The sequence below is a fragment of the Heloderma suspectum genome, chromosome 4 (genome assembly GCF_057233095.1).
Source record: "Heloderma suspectum isolate Gila_16-S chromosome 4, 16-S_ref, whole genome shotgun sequence".
Lineage (NCBI taxonomy): Eukaryota > Metazoa > Chordata > Lepidosauria > Squamata > Helodermatidae > Heloderma > Heloderma suspectum.
Window position 1 is genome coordinate 242,858,992 of NC_139461.1, and position 24,529 is coordinate 242,883,520.

The 24,529-nt window shown below is 43.8% G+C and overlaps 1 protein-coding gene and 1 long non-coding RNA gene across 2 annotated transcripts in view; one reads left to right on the plus strand and one right to left on the minus strand.

Moving 5' to 3' along the window:
• LOC146348403 (uncharacterized) overlaps positions 1–21,213 on the plus strand; it is a 31,507-nt gene extending 10,294 nt beyond the window's left edge. Inside the window, exon 3 of the long non-coding RNA XR_014790627.1 lies at positions 18,623–21,213. This is a non-coding gene — a long non-coding RNA (uncharacterized LOC146348403). The remainder of the gene's footprint in view (positions 1–18,622) is intronic.
• On the minus strand, positions 1,246–23,043 carry IP6K3 (inositol hexakisphosphate kinase 3). The gene is made up of 5 exons (XM_084853003.1): positions 22,845–23,043; positions 7,305–7,515; positions 5,680–5,858; positions 3,787–3,962; positions 1,246–1,713 (listed from the first exon to the last, which is right to left on the minus strand). The coding sequence occupies exons 1-5, from the start codon at positions 23,041–23,043 to the stop codon at positions 1,246–1,248; spliced, it is 1,233 nt and encodes a 410-aa protein (XP_084709129.1).
• Positions 23,044–24,529: the final 1,486 nt, after the last annotated feature.

Consider the following 24,529-nt stretch of genomic DNA (forward strand, 5'->3'; position numbering starts at 1 on the left):
ATAGCTAGCAAAAGAAATTATCTGGAGGCCCGATATTTAAACTAGGGGAAACATTGTTTTTCACTGCAATTATGCAAATACCAACAGATCTTTAAGAAACAGTTTAAGGAAACACGACACACCCAGTCCTTTACGGGATCTATACAATTTATTTACAGCTTGACATTCCCATTTTGTTGTTGGGCTTTACGTCTCTATTCTGTATTTAAAAGCAACCTAACAGGTTTCACATGTGACATAGGAAGGAGTCTATTATTTGATGGCTCCATATTTACACCTGCCCACAAATCCTGTAAACATTTTGTGAAGTTTTTGTAATGTTTCTCCATGCATGCAACCCCCCCCCCCCCATACATACATGCACAGAAATGTAACATAAAACTTCTAGATGACACTTGGGCCCTCACCCTCGTATCTGTGCATTCATACCTTCAAGGTCTGTCTAATTCCTCAGACAAAGTCTCTCCAGTATAAAATGCCATGGTGTGAATCCCTTCATGACTGTTATTTCGCAGATTTTGCACCCTTGGTGTAACAATTCCTTTTCCAGCTCTTCCATCAAAGACCTGCTTTATTCTGGGAGGGGCTATCTGGCACCTGCCTGCTTCTGATTTTGGTTTTTAGTGTACTCGCTCTTTTTGGCTGACATGTACATTCCTTGGGGAATACCTTTCCACTCACACTGGGATGGAATACAAAGGATCAAGGAAGTAATCTACAGTTCTGTTTTTAAAGTGCCAGTGTTTGGTGGCTGTGCTTGTAGGGAGCAGTTGTCATCTGATCGGGTAGCTGAAAGTCCTTGGCCTATCAAACTGAGTGAATTAAAATGTAAAGCTGCCGGTTTTTAAGGATCTACCAGCCTAGCTACATAATATATACTTTTCATGAGCACAATATCCATTTGGCCCCTGTTGGCCTTGCAAATCTGAGTGGTGCTTGATGAACAAGCCCTCAACTCCTAAAATTCCTTTCAAGTAACATTTTCTTCTAGCTCAGCACTGATATCAATGGGCAACATTAAAACCAGAAAAGAAAATAATCTTCTGACAGATCACAGTTATGATGGATTCTGTCCAATCCACAGTGGCATGTAGCATCATCTGAACTTTTCCTAGCAAGTCATCTACTTTAGCCTTTCCAAACAGTGCATGTGATGTAGTTGCTTGGGAGGACTTCCTACTATTGGCCCGATGTGCAGGTTTCTGCCTTTTATAACCATAGAGTCTCTTATCAGTTCTGCAGTTGTCATTGTCCCACTGGGATATTCTGAATAATTTTTATTAGGTTTTCTAGACCAAAAATATAGCCATGATCTGGTCCATCGTAGACAGTCTGATTATACTGTGAGCCTTTGTATGTTGTATGTGCAAAGTCTATCATGCGGACATCGACTTTAGGGTGGCTGTTTCCATGTGAAACTGGGCAGCTAGTGTTCTGACAGTGTCCCTGAAAGTGATTGTGCGACGGCACTGCTTTCTCCAGTCCCTCATAGTTTATGAGAAGCGAGCTGGAGTAGAATCGGTAAGAGCTCTGTTTTTTGATGACGGATAGCAGAGCCCTCAGCTGAGTCACAATGGGTTCCACAAGGTCTGTTCTGAGATGATTCCCATTGTGAAGGAACTGGAAGAGGGCCTGCCTGAAGCCATCAGGTGAGAGTTTCCGTCCATAGTACTTATCTTTGCAGAGATATTGGACAGTGTCTGCCTGGTAAACCTTGAACAAAAGAACAATAATCTACATTAGCCATCTGTCTTGCAGGCTATAATTTGATAAGTTATCTTATATAGGTTCCTCTGAAAGCCTCAATAGTACAGTGTCTGAGTGAATCTTAAACATGATGCATTTATCCTCAGCCCTTGCAAGGTAAAGCAGAACTATAATTTCCTGTATATAAGTGGGAATTGAAGTACAGAGAAGTTATAACTTGGGATGAAGCAAGATTTTGTAATAAATAAATAATAATGGGTACATTCTTTTATTTACATTCTTATGTTGTCCTTCTTCCAAGATGTTCAGAGCAGTACATCCTCCTCTTATTCATACAGCAACCCTGAGAGGTAGATTAGGCTGAGAAAGTTAATGGCCCCAAGGATACCCAGGGACCTTCATGGCTAAGTGAGGCTTGGAATCTGGGTCTTCCTGGTCGATGTTTGGCCTCTATCATTACATCACTCTGACTCTATTACATCATCTTCCTTTCAGCATTTTAAGAGATTTTATCTTATATTAGTCGCCAACAGACCCGCTGTTGCAACTCTCTTCTTTTGAAATCCTCCTTCAACTGTAGCACTGAACTTGTAAGACTGTGGACGGTTCTAGGTGATGCATTTTTTGTCTATTCACCCTGCCTCAAACACATAATTTTACAGGGGGCCCAGATGATATTGTCCCCCATTTATAACCCCCTTGTGTTTTCCCACCACTTCTTCCATATTTTTTTTCTTACTACTGACAATCCATTACATAAGGAAAGACAGAATGGCTACACAATGCCTTTTGACTGGTAGTGCTAGGAGCTAGAAGCACCACAAGTCTGCCTTGGCAATTACAGATATTGCTGATCAGTTACCAACTTGGTACTATTGTTCAAATCATAGGCGAGCTTCAACCACCAAGATTGGTGGCAAGCACCAGGGATCTCCAAGGTAAAGAATAATCATAATAGTCACATTCCCAATAGATCAGGCACAGGGTGACTTGCATAGTATACATCAACACACAGGCTGCATGTTTACTTGGGATGTGAGTTGGAGCAATTATTCCAGTGTGTGTAATTAAAACAAACCCCCGACTGTGTACATGTTTTCATATGTATGGAGCAATCTGATCCATAGTAGAACGCTAGATGGGGCCTAACTGCTACTTGTGCTATATTTAGTGTTGTCAGTCTATTAAATAATCTTTACTTGATGAATGTATCTGCCTTTAGATCACCAATTAAAAGTGTTCCCCACCAATTAAAGCTGTTTGTTAAAGTAGTTGATTTTGCAGCCCTACCAGATTTGCTTTATAAGAATCATCCTTATTTTTCAGCTGCAAAGGAGGTATGTTGTAGTCCTGCCTTCCCCAGCTGGCTGGGGATGATGGGAATTGCAGTTCGACACATTAGGAGGGCACCAAGTTGGGGAAGGCTGTCCATGCTGCCTGGGAATTATGGGAGTTGCAGTCCAACACATCTGGAAGGTACCAGGTTGGGGGAGGCTGTTGTAGCCTTTCTTAGTGGGTTAAGTGTAATAGTGATCCATTTAAACCACTGGGCTTCTTTGTCTGCCACTGGATTCTATTCCACAAACGTTCATTATGATAGATTTGCTTGTCTTTAAAGTGCTACAGGACTTTTTGTTGTTTTTGCTACAAGAGATTTATGTAGCTGCTCTACTGGAATTTTGTTACTGATTGTCAAGGGTAAGATGATTGCACTCTGTTTTTGCTAACACAGGTAGGAATCTTATTTTTAAAGGCTGTAATATTTAGTACCAGAGCGGTTCCTTTTACCTTTCTACATTAGACAACTCCCATGGATCAACAAATATTTCAGGTTTATTCTCTCTCTCTCTCTCTCTCTCTCTTTAAAATACAGGCCCAGACTAAAGCAGAGCAGCCTGGATGTAAAATCAATAATGTTGTCTTTTTTTTTTTTTTTTTACTAGCACTAGGTTCTGAGTTGGTGTGTATTTCAGTTTCATTCCAAGCCTTATTTCTTTATACCACTGAAGCATGGGCTCCCTGATGAGAACACTATGTACTTTTTTAAAAATAGAGAACACTAGAATGAGTTCTTCCTACCTGCATGCCACAAATACGGACTCCAAGGGATGCCGATGTACTCTGTTCACATTTCTTTATTTGGCGTGCTTTCTTCTCTTCTGATGCATCATCGCCATGCTGCCTGGTTCCCATCTTTAAGTCCAGAATGCATGGGTATTTATAGTTGGATACCACATTTTCAAGCAATAGAAATTCTGGACACACACGTTAAGGAAATCCATTTTTTACTTAGACTTACAACTGAAGTAAAACTTTGCAGTCCATTTTCACTAGCTCCCCTGCCTAGTTTCTTGTTTCCATCTCGACCCATTTATCCTGGCAAGGTTGCACAGCCTCAGAGGCATTTGCCCATCATTTTCAATCCCCGCTAAAGGCCAGTGGAGGCTTTCCAGCTCCCGAGGTCACCAACCAATGCATAAAGGTTGATAGGTAGTTCTTATTACACGATTGGGCTTTAAGATGGGTATCATGGGCTGAGCGTCATGGGTCTTCGGACAGGTTTTTGTGTGCAGAATCTATTCTTTTTTTTTCTTGAGGGATACAAAATAGAGCTGAAAGGAAAATCAGCACACATTCAAACTCTGATTAATTCTTCCCTATGAAACACTTAAATTTGAATGTGGAGTTTCAAATATTGTGGAATATTTGGATTACATGAATGCAAAACTTCAGTTCTGAATTTTTTGAAACCTGAGTACCTACATGCGAAATATAACAATGACACTCAAAATCTGAGAGATGGAAATTTTGTTTTCTGTAATTTTTTGTTTTGTTTTTTGGCAAACTAGGATGTTGCCACAACAGAGAACTTCTGTTATAGGGCAGCCTATAAATAGCATGTATAAATAAATAAAAACAACAAAAAGTCTTGTGCCACAAACATCTTTGCTTTTTTGCTGCAGTAGACTATCACGGCTGCTCCTCTAGTAAATGTCAAATAAATAGATAAATAAATCTGCAACTGCAATTTTTAAATTCATTTTTGAGTATTTTAAAGTCTATAGATAGGATTCATAGGGAGAATGATGATATGGGCAACTTCCAGCAAAAGGTAGTTGTGACTGGCAGTGCAATCCTACAATGTATGTATGTATGTATGCATTTACAACATTTATATACTGCTCCACATCTAGACAGATTCTGGAGCAGTGAACCATAAAAGATAAAAAGATAAGGAGAGAAAAGAATAAAACTCCATTTTTTAAAAACAAAAAACAGAATACCGATAAAAAACATGGCTAGTCAGTCAAGGAAGGCTTCCTGAAATAAACGCGTTTTCAGGACATACCGGAAACAACACAGTGTTCGCGCCTGCCTGACCTTCAGAGGCAGGGAGTTCCATAGAAAGGGGGCCACCATACTAAAGGCTTTTCTCTGGGTAGTCTTCAGTTGGGCCATGTGGAATCATCAGGAGCATGTGTCTACTCAGCAGTAAACCCCATGGGTTCAATGGCACTTACTCTCATGTACATGTGTATAGGACTGCAGCCTTCGTCCCACTGAAATTACATATTCAGCAAACCCTGCATTCTAAGATGTGGGTGTTGCTATTATCATATCTAGTAAGACCAGCTTTTCTGAACCTGGTTTCCTCCAGATGTTTTGGATGTCAACTCCCATGTGCCTCAGCCAGCAAGACTAGTCAGGGATGATGGGAGTTACAGCCCAAAACATCTGGAGGGCACCAGGTTGGGGCTGAGTCATGACTAACAATTATTGGATTGTACCCTATATGTTTCTATTTCTCCAGTACTACTCGAACCTATAATAAGTACAAACTATCCATGATATATGTAGGTTATAGTGTTCATCTATTATTAAAAGTTAAGGGGATACTGGGAGCTCAGCACTGCATCTTTGGGATAATAAACAATCAGTCAAATGTAATAAGAACAGTGAAGAAAAAGATACGATGAGGTTTATTTTCATTATACTTAGAAGACATGCGATTTAAATGCTGTTTGTGGCAGTGCAACCCCCAGGGGTTATAGCTGTTCTTTTCTGCCTGGTTCCCATTGGCATCCTCCAAAAGTGAAGACACATCTCTGTGGTACTGGAGGTCTGTCTGCAATAGTGCTTTCCCTTGGCAGCTAGGCACAATGCAAAAAGAAATCAGATTAGCTAATTATCTAGATGTAAAACACTATTACCCTGAGCCAGACGAAATATGTATACTCAGAAGTAAACCCCAGTGATGATAGTGGGACTTACAGCACAATCCTGAGCATGGTTACACAGAAGTTAAATTCCTCTGAGTTCAATAGGACTTGCTCTCTACTAAAGGTGCAATCCTATGCATGTTTAGACAGAAAAAGGTCCTACAACTCCCAGTATTCTTCAGCCTGACATGAACTTTGGCTATGGGGCAGTATAGACATATAATAAATGAAATGAAATGGGATTGTGCCCTAAGTGTATTGATCTTTGTAAACCGCCCAGAGAACCTCAGCTATGGGGCGGTGTAGAAACGTCAACAACAACAACAACATTTTTAAGATTGCAACTGTCAGAACAATCCTAAACATGTCTATTCAGAAGTAAGTTCCACAGAGTTCAAATGGACTTACTTTCAGGTAAATAGGTAAAAGATTGCAGCCTAAATTGCAAGTCAGTATGCTAAGGATTGTGGCATATATCCCTTTAGCAGGTGTAGGTGCTTTTAGGTATATGTAATACACAGAGTTCACAGTTATGGATAAATGGTAATGACTCTCGAGTCTAATAAATATGAAAAAATATTTCTTTGTCTAGCAAATTGAAAGCAATTAACACAACTAATTAATTAACAGTTACAACAGTGAATAAATAGACGAACAAAAATCCCACAAATGATCCAACCCCAAACTGCCATTGGTTATGTGGCAACCATGTCTCAGTTACCAGACAATAGTTCCTTCCAGCTTATTTGTTCTCTTTCCTCTACTTTTTAATGGCTTGTCTATTTGCTTTCTTCTTTTACTTTCTTCCTCAGCATCTTTCCTCCTCAGATCCCCCTTTCCCCATCCCCATCCTTTTCTCTTTCCCAGCATTCTACACTTCTCCTTTCACTTGCCCTGAATTCTATATGTCATAGGAATATGCATTGCATATATATTTTACAAAGGGGAAAGGATGACTTCCATAATAGTACCACAAGCATGCTATTCTATCCTATGGTAGAATTCTTGAGGAGGGGGCAGTAGATAAAGCTCATGGAATTATTTGCAAGGTTGGTTTAAATTATGTAATGGACGAAGAAAGATGGCTCTTGAATCAAGTGCACTAGCTTCTGGTCAACTGTAGAGGACGCACGCAAGGAATTTACCACCGGAAAGAGTGCTATTCCAGCCGTGTGAAAGCAAAATGGGATTCAAATTGCTCTCAATGCTTTTGCATCTGCTATGATGTCATGTTGCCATATACAGCTCCTATTTCTACTTTGAATTCTTGCCCAATGCAAGATTAAAACAACCAGAGTTCAGTCCAGATTTCATCACTGCTGCTTTGAAAAGTATGAGCATTATACAGCTCCATATTGCTGCATATGGGCTATTTACCTGTCTTGGATAGCATTTGTGTGTGGGTCATGATTCCATTTGACAAATGTGTGGTCACCACTGCTGGTGTTTGCCTGGTTGAGCTTCTGCCATATCGTCACTGAACACTCCTTTGAGGCATTATCCAAGGAATTGTAGTTATCTGTTTGTGAGCAGGCTATGAGGCTCAAATTGCCCATGCTATCCTTCTTGAGGTGTACAGAAATAGTACCTTTACAGGAGAGAAAGAATAGTGTAAATGTGAGAAAACTGATCTCTAGGCAGTAAGTTTCACCTACATACAATACATTGGAGCTGAGTGGGAAGTATCCGTTCACAATTTTTATTTTAACAAATGTTCATAATTTACTTCCACTGAGATCTATTGGTTTCCTCCAAACTCCTAAGTTAATGAATTCAATTAGTAATACCTTTAGTTTACCATAGATAATTTGTGAAGTCATTATCCATGTTTGGCTCTGCAAAACATTGGAAATGTCTGTGATTCTTTTAGGACTTTGTCATATAGCATGTATGAAATACTAAGAAAACAAATGTTAAAAAAAATACACAAATCCTTCTCAAATAAATTGCCGCCTCAGAAAAATTATGTAGCGAAATAAATTATGAAATCAGTACTTTTGCCAAGATTACCAAAGCTGATAATTTGTAAGTTTATTGAATTTGGACCTTGATTTGAACATTTCTTTCAAGGAGGAGTTATGTAAGGTACATGTTATTTGGGAGTGGCTCTTGCCCTGTTCTTGCCCTGTACCTACCCTGGAGAAATGATATGAACACATGGATGGGGGGAGTGGGAGTATGTCTGCTCGTCCTGACACCCCCTCCCCTGTCTTTCACACATTCATCCAAAGCTCTCTGCTGACCATACATTCATATCCCTAGAAATGTGTGGAAAGCTTATGAAAGCATTTGCAGCTGGTTAGGAAGCTACTGACAGTTCAAATTCAGTTCTATTTAGATCTTTGACTTTGAGGAGTTGGATATGTGCCCTGTCATTCTTTGGAAAACAGCCCCTGGCCTCTCTGAAATGCCTTTTCAGAGGCATTTCAGCCACCTCCATATTTCACATGAGATCTACTCTGTATACAACGTCCTTCCAGTGAAAATTTTCCAAGTTATGCTGTAGCTGAACCAACTGGAGCCTGACACTGAATGCCAACATGCCAGGGCCCTGGAGCTATGAGTGACTGGCAGTCAAACTAGACATTGTGGTGGCAAGGCCCCTGTGTTGGAAAGCTGGGTCAGGTGTGCCAAATTCCTATGAAGCAGGGAGTGGGGTGGGTGATTTAAAGTACAGAGGGGCAAGTAAGGGGGGAGTGCTTCTCCAACCTTTCCCCGTTCTAAGTTTTCTCCCCCAGAAACTGCTTTTCTTAGCCATGTTACTCTCAGTAGGAGTTGCCTCCTGTCTTGGATCTCCATTGGGGGGAAAAACAACTGAAGGAGGTGTTTCAGGGAGAAAACCAGAGTAGCTATCTATGCATCACCCCCAGAGAGGAAACATCACTAAAAAAGAGGACACAGATTTGAACAAAATTGGGATATACTTATACGTAGAGGTGCAAATTTAGAAAGAATCACTATAATTTAAATAGAAATTCAATACATATCCCCCTAGTGGGGGAGAGTGTGACCTGTGGGCCTGCTGTGCTGGTGCTGACTGTGGATGGGCTTCAAGGTCCCTGTTGCTCTCCCTTCTGATGGTTCTTTCTCTTTAAATTGGACTTGGACTGGACAGCTCATCAAATAGAGGATGCCTTCAAACAGAGGACTGTAAAGTAGGCCAAATGGCTACCCTATGCAGCACCCCCTGCCTGCACTTTAAATTGACCCCAGCTCCTGCTTTATAGGAATTTGGTAGCAATCTAATTTTAAGAGGCGGGTCTGCTGCCATACACAGGTTTGCCCCTGGGGCTTCACTGGTAGGCAGGAGGAGAGCCTGAGGCTACTTTAGTTTTCCACAGTCTGGTAATATCTCTCTGAAGAAAAAAGAAAAGCAAGAAGAAGAGGCAATCAAATAAAATACAAACCAGGCACCCTAGAAGTGTTCTTAAAGCTTGCTTTTTCTCATCTCTAAGTGGCGCTAAAGAAGTGGTAAGTGGACTTATTATCTACCCTTTAGCCTTTCCTTTATGTATCAAATCTGCTGCTTTGCTTCTTTTAAAATAGAACAGGCTCTTTCCCACATTACTTGAATTTCACATATGTGGCAATGCGTATTGCCCTTAAATAAAACACCATGGCAAACATAAGTGGGGGCCGGCTACTCAGAAAGCAGATCTTGTTGTTGGAATACTTCAGAACAGGATCTTCCAAATGAGTGTGACGGTGTCATATCAGAATAGCTTGTATTATTGTCCTTGTTTATTTGGGTTTTATCTTGCCATTTCCCAGGGGCCCAAGGGTCAGAGTGATTTGCTGGCAGACTGACTGTATTTATGCCCATCCCTTAACTGCATTATTTGGCAGGGCAGTAGTTCCAGTCAAAAGGTTTGGGGTACCTGTGATGCTGAACAGGCAGAGGTTATCCAGGCAATCACAAATGAAGAAAAACTGCAGAAGTTGCTTTTGAAATTAGAGCCCTGCGTAGTTAAATGACAGTCCTAGCTAGGGATGGCGGAGAATTTCTCCTCGAATCTTCGGGAGGCCGAATGCCAACGCATTCGACCCCCCGAAATTGGTGGGGAAATTCTCCACCGGCCCCCCGCCCCCCCCCCGGGATGGGACTTACCTCCTGCGAATGTCCCTCCCGGCGGCGGGTCCCGGCGGCGTTTCGGCGGTGTTTTGGCGGGGGTGGGGGTGGCGGCCGGTCTCCTGACCGGCTGCCACCGCTGCCATTGCAAAAAAAAAAAGTAAAGTGAAAAAAAACAACACACACCCGTGATAGGCTACGTAACGATTACGTAGCCTATCACGGCTAGATTTCCAAAGTCAGCTGTGATAGGCTATGTAAATTGTCACATAGCCTATCACAGGTGACTTTGGGAAAAAAAAAAAGCGTGTACGCAAATGGCGGCGGCCCATGGGCGCCGCCATTTGCGTTCCTTATTTTGGCACGTCTAGTCTATGTAAAGATTTACGTAGACTACGGCGAAAATAAGGGCAACGCAAATAGCGCTCCCTTATTTTTGCCGTAGTCTTCGTAAATCTTTACGTAGACTAGACGTGCCAAAATAAGGAACGCAAATGGCGGTGCCCATGGGCTGCCGCCATTTGCTAATGTGCTTTTTTTTTTCCCCAAAGTCACCCGTGATAGGCTACGTGACGATTTACGTAGCCTATCATGGCTGACTTTGGAAATCTAGCCGTGATAGGCTACGTAAATCGTTACGTAGCCTATCACGGGTGTGTGTGTGTGTGTTTTTACTTTTTTTTCGCGGCCGAGTAGACGGGGCGCTTCTACCCGGCCTGAATTTTGCTGGCGAGGGATGGGGCGCCTCCCCCCCGGCCTGAATTTCGGCCGGGTGAGGCGGGGCGCCTCCCCCCCCTCGCCTGAACTTCGGGGGGAGAACCGAAGCACCTCCCCCCCACCGCGAAGCAAGCTTCGAGAACAGGTAAGGGACTTTCGTCCATCCCTAGTCCTAGCGCAGACTGGATATTGGAAGGGCACTGTATAAATCATTCTAAGGTTCTGTATGAATTTTCTCCTAAGAAAAAGCAACCATATTTTGATTATTTTATGCAGAAATGTCACAAGCAAAAATGACAGGTCCTTGTCCCAAGGGAGGAATGAGGGTAATAAAGCAAGAAAAAGAGGGAAAGAACAGAAGTTGCCAGGCTAAAAAGGGATAATTGCAGAGGTCAGATGAATACTCTACCCATAAAGATCACTACGATTATTGAGATGAATAATACTGAGTATTTTATTCTCCTGATTAATTTTACAGTGCAGGAATATATTTTAATGGAGAAAAAAATACACAGAATTTTTTAAAAAGCCTACCATGCTCTCAAAGAAAATTCCTTGTATGCTCACTCAGTAGTGAAATGAAACCACAGTGGCATCCATGTGCAAAATGCTGACAAGTTAAATAGACTCAACATCTACCTTTCAATAAAAATATTCTCCTCTCCATTGGATTTTGATAGAGGGACATCTGGACAGGTAGTGATACCTATTTGTGAAATCCAGCCATTGCAGCTAGATATGACTGGGTATGCCTTTGACTTTTTAATTTGTGTTATTAAATAAAAATTGGGACCTGCAACCAATGTTGCAGTGTGGAGTGCTCCTGATCAGTGTTCCAGTCAGTCAAGTATGCCTCCTCCAGGATCCTCCATGCCATCCCCCTTCCACCAGTTTTTCATTTTCTCTCCCCATGCTAACTGTTGGGGCAGGGGGGAATGCTCAGTCCTCAGTGGGCTTTTTTTGTACCCCCCCCAACTAGGATTCCTCCCCAAAAGATGCTTCATACTTCTGCAAAGCTTGGGGCTCTTTCAAGCCTGCGGAATACCTCCTTCTCATGTGGGGATAGTGCTATCCAGCCCTCTGAACGTTGGAAATAAAGGGAATGGTAACACCTCTTTTTCCTGAGCTCAAAGTGTTCTGCACAATTATTCCTCACACCATCTTGTGAAGCAGTTTAGGTTTTGGTCCTACGTTGTGCTTCATAGCTAAACTGGGATTTGAGCTTAAGGACTTTTCCTGGTGGTCACTTCCTTGTGTTTTTAAGTTGTGAAAGTGCGGTGGTTTCCTGGATAGAATGCACAGTCCAAAGGGTTAATGGTTCCAGAACTAAATTGTCCAGGCCTCCTTTTGCCCTGTAGTATTTCACTACTAGCTCACCCCACCTCATATTACTTGGGAAAAAACATAGCTGCAGAAAGGGTGAAAGCCCTGCAGCCACTTCTGGCAGCGTGGCTCTCCATAGAGCTGATGCGGTGGCAGCAAAGGTAAGAGTAAGAGAAATGCAATGAGGGAAACAGAGGCGGGTGGCTGCTCCAGAGAGCCCTGCCAGCTACTGTCACTCTGGCAAATGTTACCGTAGAAGAGCTCCTGGGAGGGCTCTCCAGAGCACCCACTGGAGGTGGTGGGATAGCAGTGGTAAGCCATCCTGGTGAGGGAAGGTGGGGCAGTGGGGGTGGGGGGAGCAGCTCAATTCGCCACTCCTCCCATTCTAGCCCTGGAGATGCAAGTCCCAGTGGTAGGGTGTCTAAAGGAAGTGCTCTAAGTGTGCGCAGTCCAAAAGCCTTCAAAGAGCTTCCTCCCCCACTATGTTGGGCAGCACCAGAAATGGGCAAGTAGTGCTATGCCTGAGGATTTAGGGCCTGTATGTCTGGATAAGCCTTAGATCTCCTACATCCAAACAAGGGTTGCTAGGCAGCCACCTGGAGATTCATCCCATCATCCCAAATTCACCAGTGGTGGGAGATGTAGCAGCTGCACCTTCTCCCATTTGTTTCTCCCCAGGTCTTTTTGTCCACCCTGCTCCCTCACTTGCTGTACAACAAGACACATACGGAGGTGAGGTGGAAAAAAAGACTAGGGCTGGGGGGAACGAGTGGGAGAGAAACTATAGCTGCCACCCAGTCATCTCCCACTTTATCTGTATTTTTAAAGGTGCAGGACTAATCTCTGTGTTCTGACAGGGCAACCTCAATCCAGAAAAACAAAGCCCCATCATGCAGTATGCCAAAGCACTCTGTATTTCAGCAGTGCCCCTCCCCACTGACTTTAGTGGGACTCACATGGCCGAGGGGCCAGTCAGCTTTTTACAAATTTACCCCACTCCCAGAAAGCCTGAGCCACCAGAGTTGCAGCCCTGAGAGTCTCAAATGACAGATGACTTTTGGGCATGGCTTGTAGATGAGGCAGCTCTGACCTTTTGATGACAGGCTGATGACAGTGGGCCCCCTTCTAAGGCCACTCCAGACGGTGGGCCTTGCATTCTCGGTCCCAGCCTTAACTTCCTCACAGCAGGGCCAGGTGAGAGTCTTTTGCCTAGCGCTGCTCTTTGGGGGTTAGTCAGGCTCTCTCTGGGACATGTGAGCTGCTTGCAGCCGTTCCTGAAAGGTTCCAAGTCTTGTGGCGGGAGCTCAGCACAAAGTGGGCTTACCAACTGACAGTGTTCTGGCCTGCTATTGTGCCTTTAAGCAGCTGCTTGATGCTTTCCACAGCACAGAGATGAAACATTATCATCTGTTAGAGCAGGGGTGGGGAACCTTAGGCCTGGGGTCCAAATCTGCCCCTCCAGGGTTCCCCAGATGGCCACACCCCCTTTCCCCTGATCGCAGATTGTTTGGTGGTTTCCCAGTTTTTGCATATGTCCTCCCCCCCGCCCGCATTCTTAAAGATGGAGACACTCTCCTGAGGCTTAGTTACTAGCAGTTAGAGTGTTAAGCTAAACGATGCTGGTAGTTCTTGTATTTTGGGCCCCGCATGTTCTGCCTTTGGCCCCACCCACCATGGGAATGCGGCTCCAACAGTTTCTCTGAAATTGAACTCAGCCCTTGGGCTGCAAGAGGTTGCCCAGTTCTGTGCTCGAGTCTGCAGACCAAACTGTTAAAGGCAGCAGAGCAAAACACAGTTAAAAGGATGGCAACCTTAGGACCAAGAGCAAGGTTGCTTTATAAACTAACCTAGCCTTCCCCAACATGGTGCCCTCCAGAGGTGTTGGAGTACATCTTCCATCATTCCCAGGAATTGTGGGAGTTGTAGTTCAACACTTCTGGTGGGCACCAGTTTGGGGAAGCCTGCACTAACTTCTTCCACAGATACCAAATACAGAAGATTGGATGGAATATATAAACCTAGTTTTCTTCTCTATTCCAAAGCCTGGAGACAAACGGCATACATCCCCAATTTTATCAACATGTGATGGGTGAATGCGTTTTTGTAGCTAATCTACCAAGCTGTGGTGATGCCCAGGAGTCAGTCTATCTACTTTAAATCTTACAGTAAGAGACACCTATAAAGGCAGCATCTTCTTACTCCGCTAACCTAGCTTTCCATGTATTTCACGTTCAGTACATTTTCCTAGCCTGACTCAGATGTCCTAAGCACCTGTTACCTCTCAGAGATTAGCACTAGGAAACCTGGACCCTGCCCCTCTAGGCAGCTGCTCAAAATATAAGGTCAGCACAAATATAAGACTACGTCTGGATGATTTCTTCCCCCGCAGCTGGCTCCTTTACTGCAGTGTTAAACCAAAAGTGGAGAAAGAAGCACCCCCGCCAAAAGAAGTATGTACCTCAAGGTTCTGCTGTGATGCCCTCTCATTTTCACTATCAAATATGATCCTGCCAGACTGAGATAAGGATATGGATCTTCTCACAATCCCCTCCTGGTTTCTGGGTGTCAGGCATGCTGCATTAGCAGCATGCTTTCAACACCCAACAATTCTCAGTCTGGAGACACCCTAAGAGGGAGGGGAATGCTAGACACTATCTTGGCTCATGAATCAATCAGTCAATCTATTTTTGTGCTTTGCCCTGCAATGGGGAAGAGAATCGACATGTATTGCTGGGTGGAGTAACACAGACTTTATAGAAGACAAGGAAGTTTTAAACATAACCTAAAACTTGTGCTGCAACAGGATCAACAGTATTTGGGAAGGATCTGTAGCCCAGCCTGAGACAAGGTATCATATATGAATTGTTATAACCGCCCAAAGAGCTCTGGCTACTGGGTGGTACAGAGATGATGATGACGATCCCTTAGATGACCACAGTAAATTTCTGCTTGCTTTTTCTTGAACATCTCTAAAGCAGAGGATTCTGCATCCTATCTACTAAGTGAACTTTATTCCCTGGTGATAAATGAGCCAGTAAGAGAGCAATCCTATGGCTGCTAGTCAGCAGCTAGACGGCCGTAGGATATGTGGGTTTCCGGGAACCAACCTGGGAGCTCGTGCTCCGAGGTCAGTTTCTGGAGAACCGACCTTCCCCCCATGGCTCCGCGCTCAGGAGTGCAGAGCGGCCCAAATGGGGCATTCAGGGGTGTGTGTGTGTTCTGGGGCAGGGAAGACGGAAATGCTGGTACGACACATCCTATGTGTCGTCGGGCAGCCTCCTCCGCTCTGCCTTCCTGCGACTAGACAGCTGAAATCGGCTGTCTAGCCACAAATGCAGGGCAGGAGAAGCGTGGAGGGAGCGATCCCCTCCGTGCTTCCCCTGCCCTGCATTGGACAGGCGGTCGCCTCTGGGTTCAGGGGCAGCCGCCTATCTCCATAGGATTGCGCCCTAAGAAAACTATGAGGCATCCACAGTGAAGTGATTACTGCAAAATGGGTGCTCCTGTGTACATTTCAGCAAGGTGTACAGGAGCCACTTGCACTTGGCTTATTTTCATGTCATCACAGTTACATTTAGAGGCCCTGGACCATGTGGGTGGGGCTGATCACATGGCCACTTCCCATACTATTGCCACCTGACCCAGAGGGTGATGGTCGGGAGGGACCCGCCTATGTGGTTCAGGCTTCCAAATCTTATCCTGGTGGCCCAGGGAGAAGCCATGCAGAAACTGTTCCCATGCTGCTGGAGTAGCAGGAGAACAGGCCCTGAGTAATTATAAATTGTGTTTTCCTCTAAGCCACAAAAATGGTAGGTGGTCTTGTTGGTCCACTAGAAAAAAATCCCAAAGCCATAGTTTTAGGAGGAACTAAAATGTTATACAGTTGTGAGCAAGCTTGTGATTTCTCCAGGATTCTTCATCAGGCCAGATGATGAAGAGTTCTGGAGAATGTAAAAGCTTGCTCATGATCTTGTGACATTTCAGTTGGTCCTAACAAAGGTATTGCTGTACTTTGGCTTCTAAGCTAATGACCCATACTGTCTGAAAATATGGCCTATTCTTCACCTATACCTATGAATTGATCTGACATACCTGAACTGATGTAATTAGCATATACTAATTAAAATGACCAGCAAGTACTTTCATGGCAAAGCTCACTGGAAGAGTTATTTGTGCAATTGACACACATTCCAGAGAGGTGGCCATGTTAATCTGTTGTACCATAATCAACCAAGAGTCCTATGGCACCTTAATCCAATGGCATGTACAACATATGATCACAGAATCCATTGGAATATGCAACATAGTTTCAGCATGTTGGCTTCTGCAATGCTTTGTTATGATTGTGGATTTACCACCAAAGGGGCAAGAGTTTGTTACAGCTAAATGCTTGATTTTACCTTCATTTAGTACCCCTGATGGTTCTGTTGGGTTATGTACACTACAAGGCAGGCAGACAGAATATCTACAGAAGGCATTTTATGTCAGAAGCATCTCAGCAATTGTGTTTTGCTATGTAGCTCCCTAGCTCTGCTCTTGTATGTATATTTTTAAATTAATAGGCACATTTATTTACTGCCATGTGCAATATGAGTCTGGGCAGAACCTGGCCTGAAAATAAGTCTATATCTCTCAGTAAGTTCTAAACTAGACAGGAAGCCTTGAGAGAGGAGGTGTTCACCATCATCATCAGAAGAAGCTTGCCTCAAGGTCATCTAACCTGTGTTGCAAATTCATAAAAAGAGCTGCCTGCTCTTTAAACAGGCTCCTGAAACACCACTAATTGGTTTTAGATTTAAATGACGACAGTTAAGGAAAGTTTTGCAAAATGGCATCATTACGTAATTGTCCCATAGCTGCCACAATGCTTCAGGATGTATAAAAATAGAGACGAAGTCCAGCCACACTGCAGAATCCATGCCAGAGAGAGCACGGATATGGCTTGACATTCAACCTACCCTTTTGCCTCATGAGAATGTGTTAAGTTTCTTAAGGATACGTCAGCATGAGCTGGGTTTTTTGGGGTGGGGTGGGGTACACCCTGGGGCTGCGGTGGCTTAGTGGTTAAGATGCTGAACTGCAGACCGGAAGGTCGGCAGGACAGCAGTTCGAGACCCGAGTGTCGCATGACAGAATGAGCTCCCATCTTCAGTCTCAGCTCCTGCCAACCTAGCAGTTTGAAAGCAAGAAATTGCAAGTAGATAAATAGGTACCGCTTTGGCGGGAAAGGTAACAGTGTTCCGTGCACCTCGGTGTTCAGTCATGCCGGCCACATGACCACGGAAGCGTCTTCGGACAGCACTGGCTCTTCGGCTTAGAAATGGAGATGAGCACTACACCCTAGAGTTGGACACGACTGGCTGGGGACACCTTTACTTTTTTACCTGGGGTACACCCTAATGACACTGTTGGGGAACTGCTGGTGCACTTTGCATTTCATTCTGGGTTGTGTCTCTAATTAGGGGCCCCACTGCAGGGTTTGTTATGGGGAAGTCATTACCTCATTAAGGAGGTATTACATTCCCAGTAATGTTCCTCACAATATTTGGAGTGCAATCATGAAGAAAATTGTGCCCAGCAAGTTTGCCACTTCAAACAGCAATCTGAAGCATGAAACCCACCAGCAAACCTCCTTGTAAGTAAACACTCTAGTCTGCCAATTCAAGCAGCAGGCTGGAGAACTCCTCTGTGACTATATTTACTCTTGAATAAGTGTTCTGAATAAGACAAGATGACAAATCCTATTTTGCACAAGGGGCACCACATATCAGACAAACTCTTCTTGGGCACAAGCACTTGCAGAAAGATTTTGAAAAGTTTATAACTTTATCATCAAAATCATGGAGACATCTGTCTGTCTGTCTAGTAAATACACAGACTGTTTTTCAAATGGCCATTAAAGGAGTGTTAGCTACCTTAACTGGATTGTGATTAGGGAATGCTGTGCATCTCCAAGACAAAATATTAGCGGGGGAGAGGACTGTACATTCTGGTGAACAAAAAAAGAACATGTAAAATGCAGGCGCTCTCTCTAATACATCCATGTGTCATATTACCATGGAAATTTGACAGCCTGGGGGGACAAAATCTTTTATCTTGCCTCTTAGAGGGAGATGGAGGCAGAAGGGGTTTTAGCTGGGGCAGCCTATCTGCTGTTGCTTTACAGTCACTAGGGCAAAATTAATTAGCAACAGCTGAGGAAGTGTGTGAGCTGAACTGTTATTAAATAATATAGAAAAAATAATTGGAGTGAGTCAGTGGAAGAGTAACTTTCTGGTTAGAGCCGAAAAGCATTCAACAGAAGAATTTCAGTTTTAAGGTTCTCTTGTTACATTATACATATTGATATTTTACTTCCCTGATCCCATTTTGAAAATTATTGATTGCAAGCTCTTTTTATATCTGAAGCTCTTGTCTTTCACAGATGTACCGTTCCAAGCACATTTTCTCTTAGCTCTGTATGAGTCACTACACTCACAAAATTTCATGGAGATTGTATTGATGATTTGGAAGAAACGCATACCTGTTTCTAGCTTTTTGGTGTATTTTTCTTAATTCCTTAACTATGTATTTATTTATTTCCCAGTACCCTGAGTGCTCACTGGAAGGACAGATACTGAAGCTGAAGCTCAAATACTTTGGCCACCTAATGCGAAGAGAAAACTCTCTGGAAAAGACCCTGATGCTGGGAAAGACCGAAGGCAAAAGGAGAAGGGGACGGCAGAGGATGAGATGGCTAGATAGCATCACTGATGCAATGAATATGGACTTGAGCACGCTCTGGGAGAAAGTGCAGGACAGGAAGGCCTGGCGTGCTATGGTCCATGGGGTCACAAAGAGTCGGACACAACTGAACGACTGAACAACAACAACTTATAGGCCACCCTATAGCCAGGTTCTCAGGATGGCATATAGTAGAGTTAAAAATAAGTTAAAAATTCATATAATAACATGTTGTGAACTGCCCAGAGAGCTTCAGTTATTGAGTGGTATAGAAAACAAACAAACAAACAAATAAAACCAAAACAATAAAAGCAGCATAAAAACAAACGGCGCAGATAAAATGGATTTTAAAACTACCAACAGATTAAATGGCCTGGGAAAATAAAAAGACCTTTGCCTGGCAGTGAAAAGATACTAAGGTAAGTGACAGGTGAGCCTCTCTAGTGAGGGCATTCTACAGCCAGGGTGCCACCACAGAAAAGGTGCTTTCCCCAGTAGCCATCTACGGCACCTCACTGAATAAGGACTTGCAGAGGGTCCAGCTAGGTGCCATGTGGACGCTAGTGATCCTTCAGGTACCCTGGTCCCAAGGGCTTTAAAGGTCCAAACCAGCACTGTATTGGGCCCAGAAATGGACTGGGAGCCAGCAAAGATGATGACTGGATTGACGATGCTCATAACACCCAGTCTCAGCAATGTTGTTGCTACATTCCGAACTAACTGAAATTTATGGACTGGCTTTAGTGGCAGCCCCACAGATAATGCATTGCAGTAATCCAAATTATTGCCAGGCAATGGGTCCATCATAGCCTCCCCTGCTGTAGAGCCTAGTGATCTCTTATTTATTCATTTGCACCCCACCCTTTCACCAAGGAGCCTATGACAGCACACATGGGGAGGGTTCTTCTCATGCAGCCTTCCACCTTGATGACGGCCCCCAGGTGGCACTTTAGAGCAAATGTTGTTGGTGGGCTGAGGGGTGGCGAAATTCACCTTCTGGATAATTGTGGTGAATGTGCTATCTCTCTGGGAGAGAGGAGGCTCACGTCAGCAACAGACATATGATCCCGTAGATGCAGTGTCAGATTTAGACTAGACGTCTGGTGTTATCTGTCTAGTTGCCTAGGACTTCACCTTATGGGGTGTCCTAGAAGAGTAGGAAATGGGCAAGGATGAATGTTAAATGTTTACGTTGTTGAAAGCCCATTGTCATTCCATTTGCCTGGCCTTGACCCTACTGCTTTGATTCCTAAGCCCTTGAATTTCAAATCTCAGCAAACACCAAAGCAAGATCTCATCACCTTTGGTAATGGTAAATAGCATTTATCTACACTTTTTTTTGAGTATTTAAAGAGCTTTGCATCACATACATTATATCAGTAATCCTTGCAACTGTAGAAGGTACACCCATATCTTCACCCCTGTCTTGCAGATGGGTGTGTGTGTGTTTGTTTGTTTGTGTTTGCATGCGAGCTGAGGCTGACAAATCATGGCTTTCCTAGAACCACCTAGTGCATTCACAGCAGGGGCATCATTTGAACCTTGGACTTCCTAATCAGCCACTGAACTACACCAATAGTTGGCTATAGCACCTGAGATCTCTGCAACATGAACATATTAGCCTTATGAAAGAGGACTTTACTGGTTTCCGAGACTCTGCCAGATAAAGGGATTATCTTTTTAATCAAATTCAAGGTATCAAGTCTAACTCTGTTGAGGACCCCTTGGGGTCTCATTAATAAAATAGCAAGTTACTGCTGAGCAATGGAATGAAAGGGCTCCTGGAATGGTCTCACTTTGTTTTTAATGAAAGGTCTGTGCCAGTCGATCGCAAAGAACTGGAAGCATAACAGCATACTTGTATTCTGTTGGTTAGAAATATACTTTGGGCACATACAGATGGATAATTAAGGCTGCAATCCTAAAAATGTATCCTTGTCACCAAGTAGCACTGAGTTAACACTAAGGGTTCATTTACATTTGGCGTCTCATCCACATCATATAATGTGAATCTGACCTCTGCTGCCCATGTTGCACCCATGTTCAGCCCACATTGGTCTTCCACTAATCTGGACACAGATAAGTACTACCAACGCAGCAGGCGGAATTTGCACACACTTAGAAGCACTGTTAGTGAGAGGTTCCCCTATGCTCTTGAAGTTACAGCGTCTTTTGCAGTGTGAATGACAAAAGCAAATGTTGGGTGCAGAGCACCCTAATTCTGTTTAGGATTGTACACTTAAAACTAGTCTCCTTTTGATGTATATATGTATGTATGTATGTATGTATGTATATCCCCTGACTATACTGATGATTATGCCACAACAGGGGCAGTGCATTTCTGGCATACTGTTTGTCTGAGTCTGTCACCCCCACCCCACCCCCAGCTACATCTCTGTAATTAATAATATACTTTAAAATGTGCCATGCCATAAAGAATAAAATCCTAAGGAGAAACATAGTTTTTTGTGGTGGCTGTCAGAGAGACGTTTTACCAACAAAGAGCACTCCTTTGTACTCAGATATAGGTCTTTCTCAGTCTAGGAAGCAACATCTCATAATTGGAGGAGGTGTAACATGCACAGATGGTTTCCTCAAATGGAGATGAAACACTATGAATTCCAAATGGACTTAACTTACAAATGTGTATCACAGCCTCTGAGATATTTGCAGTGGCAGTGGCAGTGCCAGGGGGGGCGGGCGGAACTCTAAACAGGGAGGACTTTGGAGGCCTCAGAATGGGATTCCCCTTCACTTTCAGAATCATTGGGAAGAGTAAGGATTTGAGGCCTTTCTCTTGTCTTCCATCCTCCTTCTAGCTTTTCAAGTTCTTAATTTGCCGCAGCTGCAAAGATGCTGTATCGTTCCGACTATCTGAGATTGCGGTCCTGACAACAGCCTAGTTTTTGACTTGCAGGTGCTTGTTCTCTCAAGGCAACAGCTGGCATTAGAAAGCAGCCTGATCTGCTAGGCAGTAGCCTTTCTCCATAGACTACTGGAGCCTCACTAAAATCAAGTAAGAATCACCAGCGTACAATCTTATTCTAAAATAACATCCAAGCCGTTCTCACCAATGGACTGACAATAGGACTGCTGACTCCATGTTCTATGAAATGTTGTCAGTCGACATTTCATCATGCCGAGGAAGTAATCTCTTTTCTCTCTCCCTTTCTCTCTCTCACCACCTTTCAAAACTTTCACCATATATTGTTAACACATAAGGCACCTAAATGGTGATTTTATTTTCCCTTTCCCTTTCCATAGCCCATGTTTTTAATAACAGAGGGGACCATGCAAAACACAGCCAGTATAATATCCAAAATGGTGTGTGAAATCTGTCACACACATACTGATTAACAATGATGTTTTCATGCACATAAAATATTTCAGGTAGGGTTGTGTTTGCACAAGCTATGGATCTCAGTTCTCTTCTTGTGAACTACACTCTGGATCCTGAGATCATCTCTTGCCTCAGTCTTGCCTCACAGATACGAAGAAAAATGACTTGACTTGACTATCTTTTTGCTCCTGCCTCAGGTTGCAGTCCTTTCCTTCACAAGCAGCTAACAGCAACTGGCTTGCATATTTCAAACGGCTTGGAGAAGCGAATCACGTCTCCGTTTTATAGGCTTTGGGTGCTGTGGCAAGTAGTCCTGTAAGTGTTAAGTGGACTATTGCTGGTTCTGTTTGTACAATGCCTACAGTAACCAGCAGTGAACTGTGAGAGTAGCACAGTGTTGGACTCCACGGTGGAGTACTGAGCATTAACGGTCCTGTTATCTTTGTACTGGTAGGCTGCTCTACACATGGTAGAGGATGGTGCCCCGCTCACCAAAATACATTAGTAGCTAGGCCCATTGCCACAGCCGCTGTTCCTTCCATCACACATCCTTTACTTCTGGCTTGGCAACTGGAGGAGGACAGATGGCTCTCCTCTGGGGCCCATATTTGTTATATGCACCAAGCACTGAATGCAGAACTTTCTCCTCTATAGCTATGAAATCTTGCTGCCTGGTCTTGATTATGTTTACTCAGAGTCCAAGGGGACTTACTTCCCAATAAGTACACTTATGTCTTGGCCCTACCTTTGTACTGAGGTGTGAATCGTTTCATCGCCGTGGGGAGTGACTCGTAGAACCATTGCTCCTGGGAGACCAGGGGCTTGCAGACGGTGTGGTCATCATACTTCATCATGCTCATGTGGCCTCCAACCTGGTGGACAAATGGCTCCAGCGGGATCCCTTTCCTTGTATCCCCAATGTCCAGATTATTCTGCACCACCATAGTGCACCCAGAGGTACTGGAATCTCTCTTTGTAGGATGCTAAGCCCCAACTGAAGGAACGACCCTACTTTTGTTGCTCTAGCTGGGATCAGAAGATGGCTTGAGATTTTTCATGCCAGCAAGTGAGCTCAGATCTAAAGCATGTATGCCTTCCTGCTCCTCGGTAATCCTTCGAGAACTTTTCTGCAATCTAAAGGATAAATTCAGCAGGTCAGTAAAAAGGAGGAAATCCCCCTGCCCCCTGTGCACACACATTTCTCCACTGTCCAGTGCAATTTTTACAAATGTCAGACATAACATTTAATGCCCTGGTGATTTCCTGACCAAGAGAAAGCTGTATTAGCCAGGAAGAGGTCACACACTTCGGGAGATACAGGCATTGGCTGGGTCCTCAAACCTGAAATACATATCTGGCGTCTGGAACCAATTAGATTGCATGGGTACTAGTAGTGGCTAAGCAGAAAGGTAAGGTAAGATAACCTAGAAGAGCTATCAGGTTCACAGGGCTCCCCTGTAAGCAGCTGTATCAGGACGTTCCTACTGCCAGCTAGCACCAAGTTATTAATAAGATGCTCCTTATCTCTCCTTGTCAAGGAGATTACTCCCAGTTTGCTTACCAGGGAGCTCCTGCTGCTGCTGAGCTTTTTGACTTTCCCTCAGGGATCTTGGGACCAGAATGTTCCCTACCAACAAAGTTATTATTAATGCTCTGGAGAAATCCCACACGGGACATTCCCCACCATTAATACCCTGTTGTTAGCAAAAGTGATATTCACCTTTCCCTCAGGGAATCACCCCACCCATCTTTCCTGAAGAAACCTCAGATCAGTCAACACTTGGACGTGTCCTGAGTAAAGGCTTTCTTTTCCTCCTTTCCTCATTAAGTCACCTCCTGCAAGATACAAAAACATCCCCTGACTTGTAGCTTCATAAGGAAAAGTTTACAACCCTCCTAATGTTGACAGTTGTGGAATGTCCTGATCTGAGGTTTCTTTCTTTAGAAAAGATGGAGTAGAATATCTGTCTCCCCTTGCTCTCCAAAGGCTGCTGTCCTATAGATAGAGGGTCCAACCCTCACCCTGTTCTGTGCAGACCACAAGGGCAGCCCAGCTCATGACCAGAAGTAGTGACCAGGATGCACCCAGCTGTTCCTCTGTGGGGTTGACAACTTATTTGTCCAGGTCAGCAGCTGCACCCTTGCAAGCTCCATGACACACAATTATGCAACAGGTGAAAATGTTCCTCACATGAAACTGGTTCCATAAGGGACACTGCACCTGCTGTTTCTTGAGCCACTGTCCAAGGCACAGAAGCCCTGATAGGGTTACAGGTTGGCAATCCCACATGTGTCTTTTTTTCCAGACACTGTTCAGTAAAGGCTATGACTTTATCACATGTGCTGTTTCTTTGTTGGTGGGGAATGGTAGATAGGGATCCCTTATCCACAGCCTAATATGATCTGGCTTTAGCTGGCCTCATGATGGGA

Excerpts from the sequence above, each read along its gene's own strand:
- IP6K3 (XM_084853003.1), bottom strand. The coding sequence starts at position 23,043 with ATGGTGGTGCAGAATAATCTGGACATTGGGGATACAAGGAAAGGGATC. Across the intron at positions 7,516-22,844 it reads ATTCACACCTCAGTACAAAG|GTACTATTTCTGTACACCTC; the intron begins GTAGGGCCAAGA and ends TCTCCTGTAAAG. Across the intron at positions 5,859-7,304 it reads ACAAATGCTATCCAAGACAG|CTGCCAAGGGAAAGCACTAT; the intron begins GTAAATAGCCCA and ends CATTGTGCCTAG.